Source organism: Camelus bactrianus, chromosome 34, assembly GCF_048773025.1.
Source record: "Camelus bactrianus isolate YW-2024 breed Bactrian camel chromosome 34, ASM4877302v1, whole genome shotgun sequence".
Taxonomy (NCBI): Eukaryota; Metazoa; Chordata; class Mammalia; order Artiodactyla; family Camelidae; genus Camelus; species Camelus bactrianus.
This window is the reverse complement of record NC_133572.1, coordinates 16,945,181-16,959,559: the sequence shown is the minus strand read 5'-3', so window position 1 is coordinate 16,959,559 and position 14,379 is coordinate 16,945,181. Positions and strand designations below refer to the sequence as shown.

Below are 14,379 nucleotides of genomic sequence, written 5' to 3'. Positions count from 1 at the left end.
GAGGCCTGCTAATTCATTGTTTTTAGGTTACTTTTTTCCCCTCTTTTTTTCCAGAAATGAAACTAATAGTCAAAAGATAAAAAACGTAAAGTGTCTAAGTTACACGTTATTTTCTGGCATTCATTTTTATGACACATTTACCATGAGTATCTAAAAAGATTTCTATACTAAGCCTTCTGTGGCATTGTCTTTGGTTAGCAAAGAAAGACAAGGATGGAGAATCAGGGGAACCCAAAAGGATTTTTATCTCGAGTGAACAATTTGGGTTAGGTTTATTTTTACATTGTTTTGCCAGTTTTTGCTTTTATTGTTAGTGTTTTCCTGTCCAACTATTTCACTATTCCCGAGAAGAGAGAATAAGCCAGTGTATGATTTTCACCTTAAAATAAATGTACATTTCACGCAGGAGAATCTTGTTCGGGGTCCAAATACACCAAACGCTCAGAGCCGGTGCTGGCTGGGTGCCTGTGTGGGTGCGCAGTCTCCCCCCTACCCCGCCCGAGTGTTTGGACGGGGGGAAAGTCAGTCAGTCGTTGGGTGTACGTCCTGCCTCGTATGTCTTCATAGTAAATGCTTCTGGGTTGATTCAGATTCTTTAGTCTGTGCCTAGATGACCAAATCATCCCGGCTTGCCTGCTGCCTTCCCAGTGCTCGCACTGGGAGTCCCCGATCTCGGGAACCCTGCAGTCTTGAACAAACTGGGATGGTTGGCCACCCTTACTTCCAACTCTCCTTTTCACAAGCTTTTCTTTATGTTTTATTTCCTCGCCAGTTACATGAGGGAAAAAAAAAAAGAGAAGAAAAAGGAAAAGAAAATAAATAAATAAGGAAATAAGAAAAAAAGTGAAAAATTCTTCCTTTTTACTTTCCAATTTTGGGGGAGAAATGATATAACTCTGAGAATGTATACACAATTTTAACCACTTGCAACTAGATTTTAGGTTAATCTAAGTTATTTTAGAATGATTTTTGCTTTTACAGAAAGGAAAAAAATCCAGTTCAACTTGACGACGAAGGAGGCAGGACGTTTCTACGGGTCCTCATCCATCTGATCATGCACGACTACCCTCCTCTGCTCTCAGGAGCCCTGCAGCTGCTGTTCAAGCACTTCAGCCAGAGAGCAGAAGTTTTACAGGCATTTAAACAGGTGAGATCAAGTAGCCCTCAGTGGCTCCGTCGCAGAGGCTCTGAAAATACTGTTTGTAACATCCAACCTGCCTTCATGGTTGCAGAGTTGATCAGACTTTTCCTGGAGACGCTTTAGACTGTTTTTAAAGATAGCTCTGGCCTTGTCTTAAGCCAAGACATGATCTGTTTTAGAAAGAGTTCCCCACCAGTGATTTTTCAGTTGATATCTTTAATGTAAATGACAGGCACTGAGATTTAGGAAGGCACTGGGGGATAATTCCATATTAGGAATTTTGTTGTCACTGCTGTTTGTTTCGACCCAAGATTTTACTGATAAATTTGGGCAGGAAAAAAAACAGTAGCACTGAAATAAATGTTTTGTGATTGAAAAATGTATAAACCCCAAAGAAAGGAATTGTAATGGATCTAATCTTTTTCTTTGTCATCTTTGAGTGGCATCAACCTTGAGACTGTTAGTGAGGAATATCTACGTGCTCACATGTATTTCACTAATATTTGTTTACTAGGGCATTGATACTAGGAAGTTTTACAAGAATATGTCATAATATGAAATAATTAAAAGAGTAATTATATAAATAGATACAATTTTTCATGTGTTTGTAAATGTCATATTATACCTATAAATTATAAGTTTATATCGTGAAGTTTAGACTGTATCACTATTTCCTTTCACTTATTTTTATGTTTCTACTTTTCAAACAGATAGAATCTCAGGAAAATTAACTTTAGCAGTGAAATTAGAGTTAGGGTATCTTTTAAATCACTGTTTAATACTTTGAAAAGCTTTGCTACGTCTCCCTTTTTTATATGTGTGATTCTTTACAACATGTGACTATGTTGGATAGAGTTTACCAATGCTTCCAGGTAAATTTTCATGCTCAGTGTAGATCTAAAATATCCATAAATATTCTAGAAATATTAAACTTCAACTGAGGGACAAATCTGTTCGAAGACTTGGGATTTTTGACATAAATAGGAATAAAGAATGTTCCATAAGTAAATGAAGGATTGAAATTCTGTTTCCAGGTGCAGTTGCTGGTGTCCAATCAGGATGTGGACAACTACAAGCAAATCAAGGCAGACCTCGACCAGCTTCGACTGACTGTAGAAAAATCCGAGTTATGGGTTGAGAAGAGCAGCAGCTATGAGAATGGAGAAATGGGTGAAAATCAAGTGAAAGGTGGTGAAGAGCCCATTGAGGTTCGTGTTCAAGATCTGTTTTGAAATAATACAAAGTGTCTTTTAAATCAGAGCGTGGAAGTTCCATTTGCCAAGTCAGTTAACCCCATAAACTTGTACTTTGTTTCATTCTTGTCAGTTGCTAAGACATGTTATCCCATCTGCCTACTTGTTAATCTTTTCTCCTTCCCATTGTAAATCTTACAATCCAGGAGTAAAGACAACAGGAGGGAATGAGGTGGAGAAAAAAAGAAATGGGTTCTTTTTTGTTTTTACCATTCATTGTGGCTGTTTATTGCCAATCTATAAACCATTCCTTTTATTATTAAATATCCTTATAAATATGTAAAAAACCTAAATGGAAGGACAGTGTTCTTTATTGCCAACATGAAAGTCTTAAAAAAATCTATGTATGATGCAAAGAATGGTGAGATGGTGATCATAAGTCTTCTGTTATATTGGTTTTAGTTTTCAGTGGGTTAATTAGTTGCTGTTTTCACATTTCACTAAATAGTAAATAACCAATAAAAATGTTGAAGCAGTGTCTTAGCAAACCACTGTCAACGTGATAATTTGATAATGCATTAAGTTTCTTAAATGCCAAACTAGTGTTTTATTTGGTTGTCATTTTCATCTGCTGGAATGTAAGCTATTTTTTTATTGACGTATAGTAGGTTTACAACGTTGTGTCAATTTCTGAAGTGCGGCATAATGTTTTAGTCATACATAGACATACATGTATTCGTTTTCATATTCTTTTTTTCCTATAGGTTACTACAAGGTATTGAATATAGTTCCCTGTGCTCTACAGTAGAAACTTGTAGTTCTGATAGAAAGAGATATTCTACCAAAGTTCAGTAGGTATTTTGTGTGAATTGTTCCATGTGTGGATGGAGTTTTTGTTGTGTTTGTGGGAGAGGGTAAGCACCACATCCTTCTACTTTACCAGCTTGGCAATCCTCCAGGAATGTCAACTATTTAGAGGGGTTTACCTACCCTGGCTTTTCTGTTTGTTTGAATACCCAAAATATTTTGTAGTGAAGGGTGATGATGACAGAGTGGGAGGAAATTAGAGTCATCAGAATGCTGAAAATTTCCAAATGAAATTTCAATGGTGGGTAACGACTTCCACCTTGTCTCAGGACTCATTACCGCTAATTTGCACAAAATTTTTGACTTAATCTTTTAAGAACCTTTTCTGTGATTTTATAATGTAAGTTAGTAGAATGTAGAATATCTACAGGTTTTTTTTTTTTTTTGGTTGAAATGGAGTTCTTCCATAGCATATTTAAGAAATAAGAGAAAATTCAACATTTATTTAGTACTCACTGTATACCAACTCATAGCAGACATGATTGTATGTGGTATATCTTTTTAAATGTTACAACAAACTTTGGAGATGGTCACAGAGATCACATTTCTAAGGATGAATCAACTGAAATTCAGAAAACCCAAGGATTTTCTCATTCAAACAGCTCTATGTGATTTTAACTCAAGTCTTTTTGATGATAAGTTCCAGGCTCTTTAATGTAAGATTGCACTTTCTAATATAATATTTAAAGTTGTTAAGAGATGTATTGTGCTTCCACAAGACTAGGATACCTCCTCTTCTTATAAATACATATTTTGTGAATATTCTAGAAGATAAATAGAATGTCGCTTGCCCTTTCAGAACCTTTCATTCTTTTTTTAAAATGGAGAACAGCTCCAAACTTTAGGAAAATGCAGTATGCTCTTTGTAAAAGTTTGCCCCCACAAAATCTCCTAGGAGTAGAGATGAGATGTTCCGTATAGGATGTTAGTCACTAGTCTACAGTTTAAGTTCCCAGTCATGAGGGAAAGTGGAGGAAGAACCTCTGTTACAGTCCATGCCCATGGCCTGCTCTTGGCGGATTAATAAACAGTTCATATTGATGTGAGAAAGAGGGTGAACAAGTCACCCGAGGATGGCTTAAAGATAAAGCCGCGTTACCTGTGGGCTTATGAAACTGCTCTTCTAGGGACTTCAGACAAATACAAGTCAATGAAGCTGGAATGTATTTAATTACTTGTTCAGTTCAGGATTTATCAGTTCAGGAAATGGTAATTTTAGGTGCTTAAAGCAGGAAGCAATTTACTACAAGGAATTAAGTTTTTGGAAAGTCTGGAGGAGTACAGTTTAGAGGCTGACACTGGACTACTGATGTAGCTGCAATTCAGAGGTCAAGGCTACTGCTGCCACCAACACCAACTCGTACCATAGAAGCGTGTGACCAGATAATGGAGCCTTCGAATCCACTGGAATGTGCTTTCCAGCCCTCATAGCTACAGGAAGGTGGACTTGAATGGATAGGGTATTAAGGGTATAGGTTTTGGAATCAGGCACCCCAGAATTTACCACTAAGTATCTGTATGACTTTGGACAATTAATTTTAGTTCTCTAAGTTTTGTTTCCATTGTCTGTTCGATGGACATAAAAAAGCTTCTTAGCTCACAGGATTATTGTGAAGATTAAATGAGCAAACTGTGCATGTAGCATGCCGGTTGATATGACTTCAGTGGGAAAATATACACCACAAGATGACATATTATTTACCAACAAGTCAAGGAGCTTTAATTAATTTATTGTGTCTATGCGATCATCATGGACCAATGGTCTTACTTCTGAGACTGCTTTTTCTCATGGTTGCATCATGACAGCAGCATCGCAGATGTCACACCTCTGCACACCACCACCAAGAAGGAATATCTGTGCTTTTCTGGGTCCCCTGTTCAGGAACAAGCAGACTTTTCCCAGGTGCCCTTCAGTAGATCCTATCTCCTGACTCCTTGGCTGGAGCAGGACCACATGTTTACCTCCAAACCATGGACTATATATGATTGGCTTAAGCTAAATAAAAGATGCTCCACAGCCAGCATCCTCTCCCCTGAGTTACACAGGGGAAGGATAAGTGGCAAAACAAAGTCAGGATTTGCTGGCAGGGAAGAAAGGAAAAAGGATATAGGTTAGCGACCAGCAGTGTCCGCCAAGGCAGCAGTCAGTGAGTGATGGTTGTCATCATTATGATTGGTTTTTGTGTGCACTTTGCTGTGCTGTTTACTATGATGAGTATGAAGTTATGAAATCTTAAAGATACTTGTTAAATTGCAAGATGCTTGTAGCATTATCAAGTTCAGTTCCTATGTAATAGTTGTTCTTGCTCTAAATAGCTCAGCTAGGTGAAGATTTCTTGAAACGAAACAAATTTCTGTGATGGGAAATTCAGTACCTCCTGACAGAGGACATCCTGTTGAAATTAATGTATAGCTTGAGAAACAGAATGTTACCAACACGAAGTCCCTGTGGCCCATCCCTATATCCCAGAGGAATCCTCTGTCATGAGTTTAATGTTAATAATTTCCCTGCTTTTCTTAATGGCCTCACCATGTATATCTGTATTTCTAAAACACAAAAAAGAAAAGTATTTCATTTGGTCTGTTTTAGATGTGTTTTTGTTCTCCACCTTTGTTGTTGTACAGCAGGAGCGCGTTCCTTGCCTCTAATGTGTATTATTACATTTTATGCACATGTTTATCTCATTAACATTGATGAACATTTCATTCTTTACAGTTCTAGTGTTTTAAAAGAAAATCTGCTACCAAAAGGTGCTTTGAAAACTTTTTATTAATGTCACCTGATGCACATGTTTAAGAAGCCCCTTCAGGATTTATATTTAGGTGTAAACATCTAGCGTGTTTACCCTCACCCAATAATGCCAGTTGTTTTCCAAAGGCCAAGTGACACTGCATCCAGAGTGTAGGTTTTGAGCTCGTATCTTTTCTTTTTTTAATTGAGTTATAGTCAGTTTACACCATTGTGTCAATTTCTGGTGTGGAGCACAATTTTTCAGTCATACATGAACATAGACGTATTCATTGTCACATTCTTTTTCACCGCGAGCTACCACAAGATCTTGTATATATTTCCCTGTGCTACATGCAGTGTAAACTTGTTTATCTATTCTATATGTACCTGTCAGTAGCTACAAATCTGCAACTCCCAGTCTGTCCGCAAGCTTGTATCTTGTTGGCTTCCAACTTCAGGCTTGAAAGCTGGCCTGTTTTCCTCCTTGGAGTGTTTGTGATTGCCTCGGCCTGTGGCCAGGGGGCGCTGTTGGCCTGGGACCACAGCGCTCCCTCCCCACACACCTGTCTGAAGGCAGGAGTCTTGGGTTTCGCTCCTCAAACTTGACACTTGTTGAGGGCTGACTTGTCTGTCAGGGTTGCAGAGTTGGTGTTTTCCTTAGGGACACTTACCATGTTGGCTTGAAGCTCCAACTCTCTGATCTGGTTTCAGGCTACCTTTTTTTTCCTGTGTAGATGGAGGGTGGGTGGGGTGTTTCAGCCCTTCATTTTCAGTGTGCCCAGAAATGTATTTAAAACAGGTTCCACCTCTAGGATCTAGCTGTTCTGTCACAGGAGGGCCATTTGCAGTTATAAGTTCACTGTTCTTGCAGAAGTCCTTGGGAACGTGTTTACTGAGATATTTAGTAATTAAAAAAATGTATTAGGAACTTAAGATTCTTTGGAAGTTTATGTGTGAATTCCTCCGAAGCCTGTGTTTAATCCGGAGAAGATTTCATTTGCCTCCCAGAGGCACTGTGGGAGGCTGCACTTTGTGACCGTGTTAAACAAAGTTTTTGACGTGGGACTTTGGGGGCCTTTTATGAGTGGGAATTCTGGTCCCAAATCTTGAGTGAAAATGGGCTTGTCTTTGTATGTAGAAGCTTAAGAGAGTTTTTCTCCTTTTTTTTGGTTTCAGCCAAGCCAAGCCAAGCCAAGGTCCCCTTTGATCTTCTCTGGGCCTGGTTTATCACTGCGGGTGTCTCCTTTTGAGATTCTTGGTCCTAAGGCTGGTCTCTGATCAGACCTCCCCTCTTCCTTGGGATCCAGACTTTGTTTCCTTTCTGTTCTGTGTGTGCGAAACAAGTTAAGACTCACTTGTTGGTTATTATCTCAGGCTGATACCCTCAGGGCCAACAACGTGCTTGATTGCTGCTTGGAAATTTCATGTATTTTTATGGATTTTGGCCTCCATTTGCTTCCTTCTCTTTATCAAAAAGAGATTGAAGTATTTTTCTCTATCACTTCTAGGTGTTGTATAGCCAGAGGATTTCTCTGCAGTCCTACCTCAGCATTTTCTATATTTAGCAGTTCTTAACAGCAGAAAACTCTTCGTTATTTTGAACCCATATGTTAATCCTTGCACGGTCTGTCTACTGGTGCTCGGGTTAAGGCAGCATGGACTGTATCTGAACCTTCTCTCCTTGATTTGCCGTCGCGTTTCCCAAGAGGACGTGCGTCCTTTTGAACATCTTGCTTAAAGTATGATTTCATCTCTTCACCATCATACTTCCATGCCTTTGTACACGCCTGAATTTCTCATTTCCCTTCTTAAAGTTTGATGTCTAGAATCAAGTATATTTGAGATAAGACTCTTGCCCTCAAAGAATGGAACACGCAGAACAACACACATGAAACAATACGACAAAATGTATGACATGTAATTAACACCGACCTGTATAGCGCAGAAAAGGGAGAGGTCACTGTAGGCCTGACCCCTTGGAGAAGGCGTCACTGTTTTGAAAGATTGGGAGGATTTCGTTGGCTAATGTATTCAAGAATAATCACGAGAGAAGCAGAGTTCAAGAATAAGTGATTTGTATTTGAAGTGGCTGGAAATCGGGAGCCTTTGAAGATTTGGGGGAAGGGACGTGAATATACTGTCTCAGAAAATTTCACCCAGAAGAACCCGGGATGGTTCAGCAGAAAGAGACTTAACTGGTGGGGGCACCAGTTAAGAGCCTCTTGCCCGATTCCAGGTGTGAGGTTATGTGAGCATGAACTTGGGAGGCGGCCTTAGCAATGCACACGAGCCGATGGGTTGAGAAGCCAGGAGAATGGTACATTGATAATAGATTAATAAGAGGAGAAAAAGTGAGAAACTTCAAAGTTACTGACTTGTGCACAGCCAAATAATCTCCGTTATGCAATGAACCAACTGCCAATTTATTGTAAACAGGATGAAATATATCACAGTATCAATGGAAACAGCCAGTAGCAGGCAGCATGCGCTCTGGCAGGCGGTACGCATAATAATCCTTTGTTGTTTAGTAAATCTTTACAAAGGCTCTAAACACAGGGCAACTGGCATTGTTTTAAAACAGCTCATAATGGCCTAACTTTGTGCCTGCTTAGATAGCAGAAGACCAGACAACATTAATGTGGTTCTTCATTTTAATAATAAGAAATGTTGCCAATAACATAAAAGTGTGTGTGTGTGTGTGTTTACTCAGTGGTAAGTTCTGTTTACTCAGAGCAATAGATGTGAGTTGATCATCCGTCTGCTAACACTTAACAAGTCTTCAGCGTATGGTCCAAAGTTATCCCATTCACTGTAGTTGATCTCATAAAAACCTGGAGGAGGATGGGGTGGATTTGGTCCTCTTGGTAAGTGCATTGCATCCCTGGTACCTGTGAGCTTCATGACCTGTTGTATCTTCCGGTGGTTCCCTTTATTAACTTATCTTCCAGGGCATTAAAAGACTGCAGCATTGTTGCTGAAAGCTTAAAGAATAGGGCGTAACAGGCTGACCGTCTCGGTGGCATCCCTGGTTTATACATTCAGATGCGTGTTGACTTCTAAATATAGGAAGGAGGGATTAACTCAGGAAACCAGATCCGAGTGGGTTAAGTCAGGATTGCCCTGAACGCTCATCCAGCCTCGTTAAGAGTTAAGAAGCAGGCCACATGGGCATCACAGGGCCTCAGAGAGAAGTTCCCACTCACGTTAGATATTTTTATTATTAACTTTTCTTCACGATGCTTGTGCCTCTGTATCTGTAGGTCTGTATTTATATCTGTATCTATCTGCTCACCTAAATGCAGTTGCTTGCTTCTTTAAGAAAACTTAGACTCTCACGGAACTAAAGTTTGATGTTCAAACCTTCTACCTAGTTTTTGCTTCAAGGACTTTTGTTTTCATTTGCGGGGTTTCTAATTTGTTTCATTTGCGGGGTTTCTAATTGGTTCTAATTGGTTTCTAATTGGTTCAAGAATATCTGTGTATTCTTGATTGGTAGCTGCCTGTTTTCGCTTTATAATTTTTTGTTCTTTTAATAGATGTGTGATGTGAGGAACAGAATTCACTGAAAAAATGTCCCTAAGGGGCTCTCTCTAGGTTGCCTGGGCAACAGGTTGGCTGGCCACTTGCAGGGCTGGGGGTGGGTGGGGGTTTGGGTTGGGGGGTGACTCACGTCTTCTCTTCTAAGAGTCTGTGCACTGATTTGACTTCCCACGGGACCTGTGGCTTCTGCCTCTCAGCAGGAGGACCCCCACAGCTAGTGTTCCTGATCAATTCCTACGAACAGCAGGCGCCCCAATCCAGACTGCCTGGTGCCTGAGAAGTTCTGTGTACATTCATTGATCCGTTACTCTCAAACCTGCCCCATAAGAAGTTGCTGTGAGGAAGGGTTAGGGGAGGTGGTTGCTCAGAAATGTAGACCCACGCTGGTGTCCAGCTGAGCATCCAGCACGTCTCTGGAATGCTGGAGGGCTGGGGGACACATGCCTTCTCTTCTTTTCTGATGCTTGGCTCGTGGCTCCCCCTTTCCCAGGAAAGCTCTCCCTCCCCCATGCCCAGTGATGCTTTGGGGGCAGCCTGCGCATGCGGCAGCTGCAGAGTGGTCCATGGTCGGGGTGAGAGGTGTTCCTCAGTTCATCTCCATGACTATTGGAAACATACTTATATTTAAAAGTCCTTTCCAAAGGTTACCTGATTCTTTGCATTTCGCTGGAATAGATACAATCTCATTATTGGGTGTTTTTCGTTGTCTTTCTTAGCATTAACTGTCCTCACAGGCATTTGAATTTTAGTTTGCAGATTTATGTTTTTGAGGGAATGCATTTAATTCCTTCCTTTCTTCTCTGCCTCCTTCTCTTTCCTCCCTTCCTTGGCTTTTTCTCGGCTTCTGTCTCGGCACCACTTTCTTGTCAGATGGTTTTCCTGTTACCTCCACATCCCATTACTCTTTAAAAGCAAAAACTGGTTTCCCTTCTTCGCCTCCCACCTCTGATCTTTTTTCTTTGATGAAGCAAGCATGCAAGCAGGCAGATCCCTCTAGAAAGATACCTTGAAAGAAAAGTGTGCTTTCCCAAGTGTTAGTCCTTTGATTCTGCACAGCAGGAAAATAGTTCTATAGAAACTTGGTTTCTTCAGCCAAACTTGTGATTGACTAACTGACTTTTGGCAAAAGTAGCTGGTAGAATGTCTAAGCTTCCCGGTTTGGTACAGAAAGAGTCCATGAGTTTCAGACAGAATCTTCCTATGTGATCAGACCAATGAGGGACACTGTGGTCACTGCATATAAAGCTCTAATCCAATAATTTGGAGAGTGCTTTCCTGAATTTTCCTTTATGGAGTTTATTTTCTTGTCTCCATTTTCTGGTTTTGCCCTCAGCCTCCTCGTATATTTGTTTTGCTGGTTTTTATCACGTCACATATCTCCGTTTTTTATGTCTGAGCTGATGCTGCGGGAGGTGATTGCTGCTCACGAGCGTCTGTTACTAAGTCCTTTCACAAGACGTCTGATGGAGAATTAGTTTTTGGTTTTCAGCCAAATGCCACTTGCACTCATCCTCATTTATTTGGTTGTAGTGCAGATGCTTACATGTAATGCTCGTATCTCCTGAATTTGTTTCTTTGAATTATTTCCACGACAGTCTTTTCCCCTCTTGCCTTTCGGCTTACATTTAACTTGAAAGCCATTTTTGCATAAACTTAATCTTTTTCTTTATGTGAGAAAGGACAGTTACTACTGTATTTATTTTTTTCATTTTGTCGTTTGTTCTCAATTCCATAGAAGTTGTTAGCGAGGAGGCTAAGTCCCTGTATGGAGTTTTTCCTCAGCAGGTGGCTTGCGAGGAAGTTACAGAAGTTGATTCATTCCAGTCCCGGCAAACATGTCACTCGACCAGGACCAGGCAGCATTTCTGGGGTGATTGCTTTCTGAAGGGGGCATCCCAAAGAAGGTGCCGTTTCTCTTTCTCACCTTCTGTATACACAGCCCTACTCACAGCCACGTCGGGGTCGGCTCTGCGATGACTGATGAGGGATGCTTTCTTCACATAACATATCGGGTACCAGACACAGTTTCTCATGGCTCTGTTGTGTCACTGTTTTTGTTTCCTGTACTGTGCTTTGTTTATTCTTTGTCACCTGCTGACTAAAAGGTTACCTCTGCTTTCTACATTTTAAATAATACTGGTGAGGGTCATATAAAAAAGTATTACATAGTATAAATAAAGTATTGTGGAAAGTAATATAGAAAAAGCATCGCACCTCGCTGTGCTGTAATGGGTTCCTGCTGCAGTCCTACGGAAACTGCTATTAGTCAGCCTCGAGCATCTCCATCATACCTAATATCTCTTTAAGCAAAGAGGATGCACTCCAGGAGCACACCCCTTTTGTTACCTTGTTTATCAGAGACACAGATAGTCAAAGGGATTAAGATGTTTTCTAGGACATCTAATTAAATATCATCAAATGTGAATTCAAATGACATCAGGTGAATCAGAAAACGCCAATATTGTTATTTGTCTTGGGACAAAGGGAAAGGAAAACAGGTTTGGAGTAAGGCGAGGACTGTCCATTGACCCTCTAGAAGGGCAGGCATTTGTGCCTAAGTCAAGGGAAAACTGGAGGGAAGTTATCCACCAATATGGGTGGACACAGCCACTTCCCTGCACTGTGGGTCTTGGGCCCAGTCTTCAGCCAGCCTTAGGCGCCAACCAGGGAAGCAGAAACTGTCAACCGTGACCCCGTGATGGTCTGAATTAGCTTTACACGCAAGGTCAGATAAGTAGATCCAGGCTCATGTTAGGGTTTCTGCCAACCTCCTGGATATCATCCTGCATGGCTGGTGTGTGATGTCACTCTTAGATGGGAAGGAGGAAAAAAACCTCGTCCTCCCACAGCCAGGCTCTCATTCAGTTGTCTGAGGAGGTGATATTTACTGTGAAGAGCTTCGACTCAGTTGTAATCTGGTTGGTCAATCAAGTATAAAAGATGGATTTTTAGTTTTTCTTTTTTTTTTTTTTTCATGTTTTGGAGGGAAAGGGGATGGGGAAAGGACAGCATTTGCCATCTAGAAGTTGGGAGGAGGGTGATTGGTAAATGACGCCACTGACTCAATTGAATGGTGGTTACAGGAAGAGAAAGTTTGGGATGCAGATGGTGAGCAGAATGTTTTGCAGTCTTGCTGACTTGACGACAGACTCTAACCTCACTGGGGTGGGGACCAGGAGGAGACATGCAGGGAGCTGCTTTAATCACGCAGCTGTAGTAATGCAGGCAGTTCTGCATTGTAGGATATGGGAAGTTCTTTTTTAAAAGCGTAGTTGCTCTTGTTTAAATTAAGGAGCCAGTTCCTCATTAATCTGTGCCAATGTATAGTTCACCATATATTCTTCATACAATATTATTTTCTTATCTCATTTTTGCTATGGATATAAAAGAGTTTCCTTGTCTGATGCAAAATAAATTTGGGGATGATGCGATGTTCAGAACCGGTATTTGTTTAGATACTCACTCTGAGTCTGTCTCAATCCCTGCTGCCCATCCAATTTCTAGACCCTCCCAGAAACTTCTAGACCCTTCTAGACCATTCTTGCTGTGTTGTTTCTGAATATACTACTTTCTGTTACAGTACATACTATGCAATTAAAAATCTAGCTGCTTCTATAAAATCACTTAACTAAGTGGTTCCCATATTCCATTAGAGGAAATAAATTCAAGTTCTTCCAGATGATAGGAAATAATTACAAAAAAGTGCAAGTACTTTTGGAGTGCCATATTTATTCTTCATCACTGTTGTCAAAAGGTTAATTTGGATATTTACTGTAAGCATGGCACTGTTCTCAGCGTTTCACATTATTTTCCCTGAGCCTACTCTGCATAAGTCGTACTTCTCTATTTTGCTTACTAATATTTCCTTCCTAGTATTTTGTCATTAGAATGAAGTCAGGGCTTTGTAGATTTGGCCACTGACCCAGGACCAAAGTTGTATAGCATATTAAAAAATATAATCAATTTCTTTCCTTTCTGGAGGAAAACTCTTGGAACATCTTTACTTAGAGCATTTTGGCATCAAAGAAAGAAAACAAAACCTAACTGTGGTTATATAGTTTACACATTTCTTAAATTCCCCCGATTGCTGCTTTGGGATCATCCAGATGTTCGACGGGTTAATATTTTTGTTCAGTTTAATTACATTGAATTATTTTCTGAAATTAAAAAGGGCTGTTTATTGCATTCTCCAGTGGTGCCTCCTTTTGTTGACTGCTGGCAATTTTAAATTAAAATAATTTTTCTTCCTAATTCCCATACTTACAGAGGTTAGCATTAGTTATAGCTTCCCCTGGGCTGAACTAAAGAGCGTAACTTTTTGTAACGTGGTACAATGTGCCCAAGATGAGTTTTCTTAAAACAAGGGGGTTGCTTTTTCTTCAGGTCATTGTTTAAAAGATAGACTTAAATGTAGTTGCAAAGTTTTGCCTTTATTTTTAACTGATATTTTAAAAAAAATTGACATGTATTAGAAAGAGCTCCTTTCCACCTTAAGAACTTTGTCAGTCTTTAGATTTGGTAATATCTTAATGCTGGCTTGGAATACAAACTTGATTTTCTTTCATATTTCTTCTCTTCCAGAAATAAAATGAATATGGCCCTTTTAAAATTCAGTCTCCACCTTTGTAAACAGAAAAAGGAAATTTAATTATATTTCTAGCTTTGTAATTTCTACTTCTCATCAATAAATTATTTTTGCTATCAAATAGAAAGCCTGTTTGTTCCATGCTCTGACCTCCAGCCTCTTCCCATCTAAATAGTTTCCATTCATATGAGCCACTGGAGCCCCTTCCCTCTTCTATACTGGCTTCACTTGCATAAGTAGTTTTACGTTTTCTTTTGCAACTTTTTAGGATTTACTTAGTGTTTATTGTTTCATAGACAACGTCTCCCATTCTCTTTACTCA

General features: G+C 40.0%; 1 protein-coding gene across 2 annotated transcripts in view; it reads left to right on the top strand.

Annotated features, from left to right (window-relative positions):
• ITPR2 (inositol 1,4,5-trisphosphate receptor type 2) overlaps positions 1–14,379 on the top strand; it is a 417,609-nt gene that overhangs the window by 166,102 nt on the left and 237,128 nt on the right. For both annotated transcript variants that reach the window (XM_074357919.1, XM_074357920.1), the window contains 2 exons: positions 982–1,147; positions 2,176–2,349. In XM_074357919.1, coding sequence (XP_074214020.1) covers positions 982–1,147; positions 2,176–2,349 — 340 coding nt within the window. The remainder of the gene's footprint in view (positions 1–981; positions 1,148–2,175; positions 2,350–14,379) is intronic.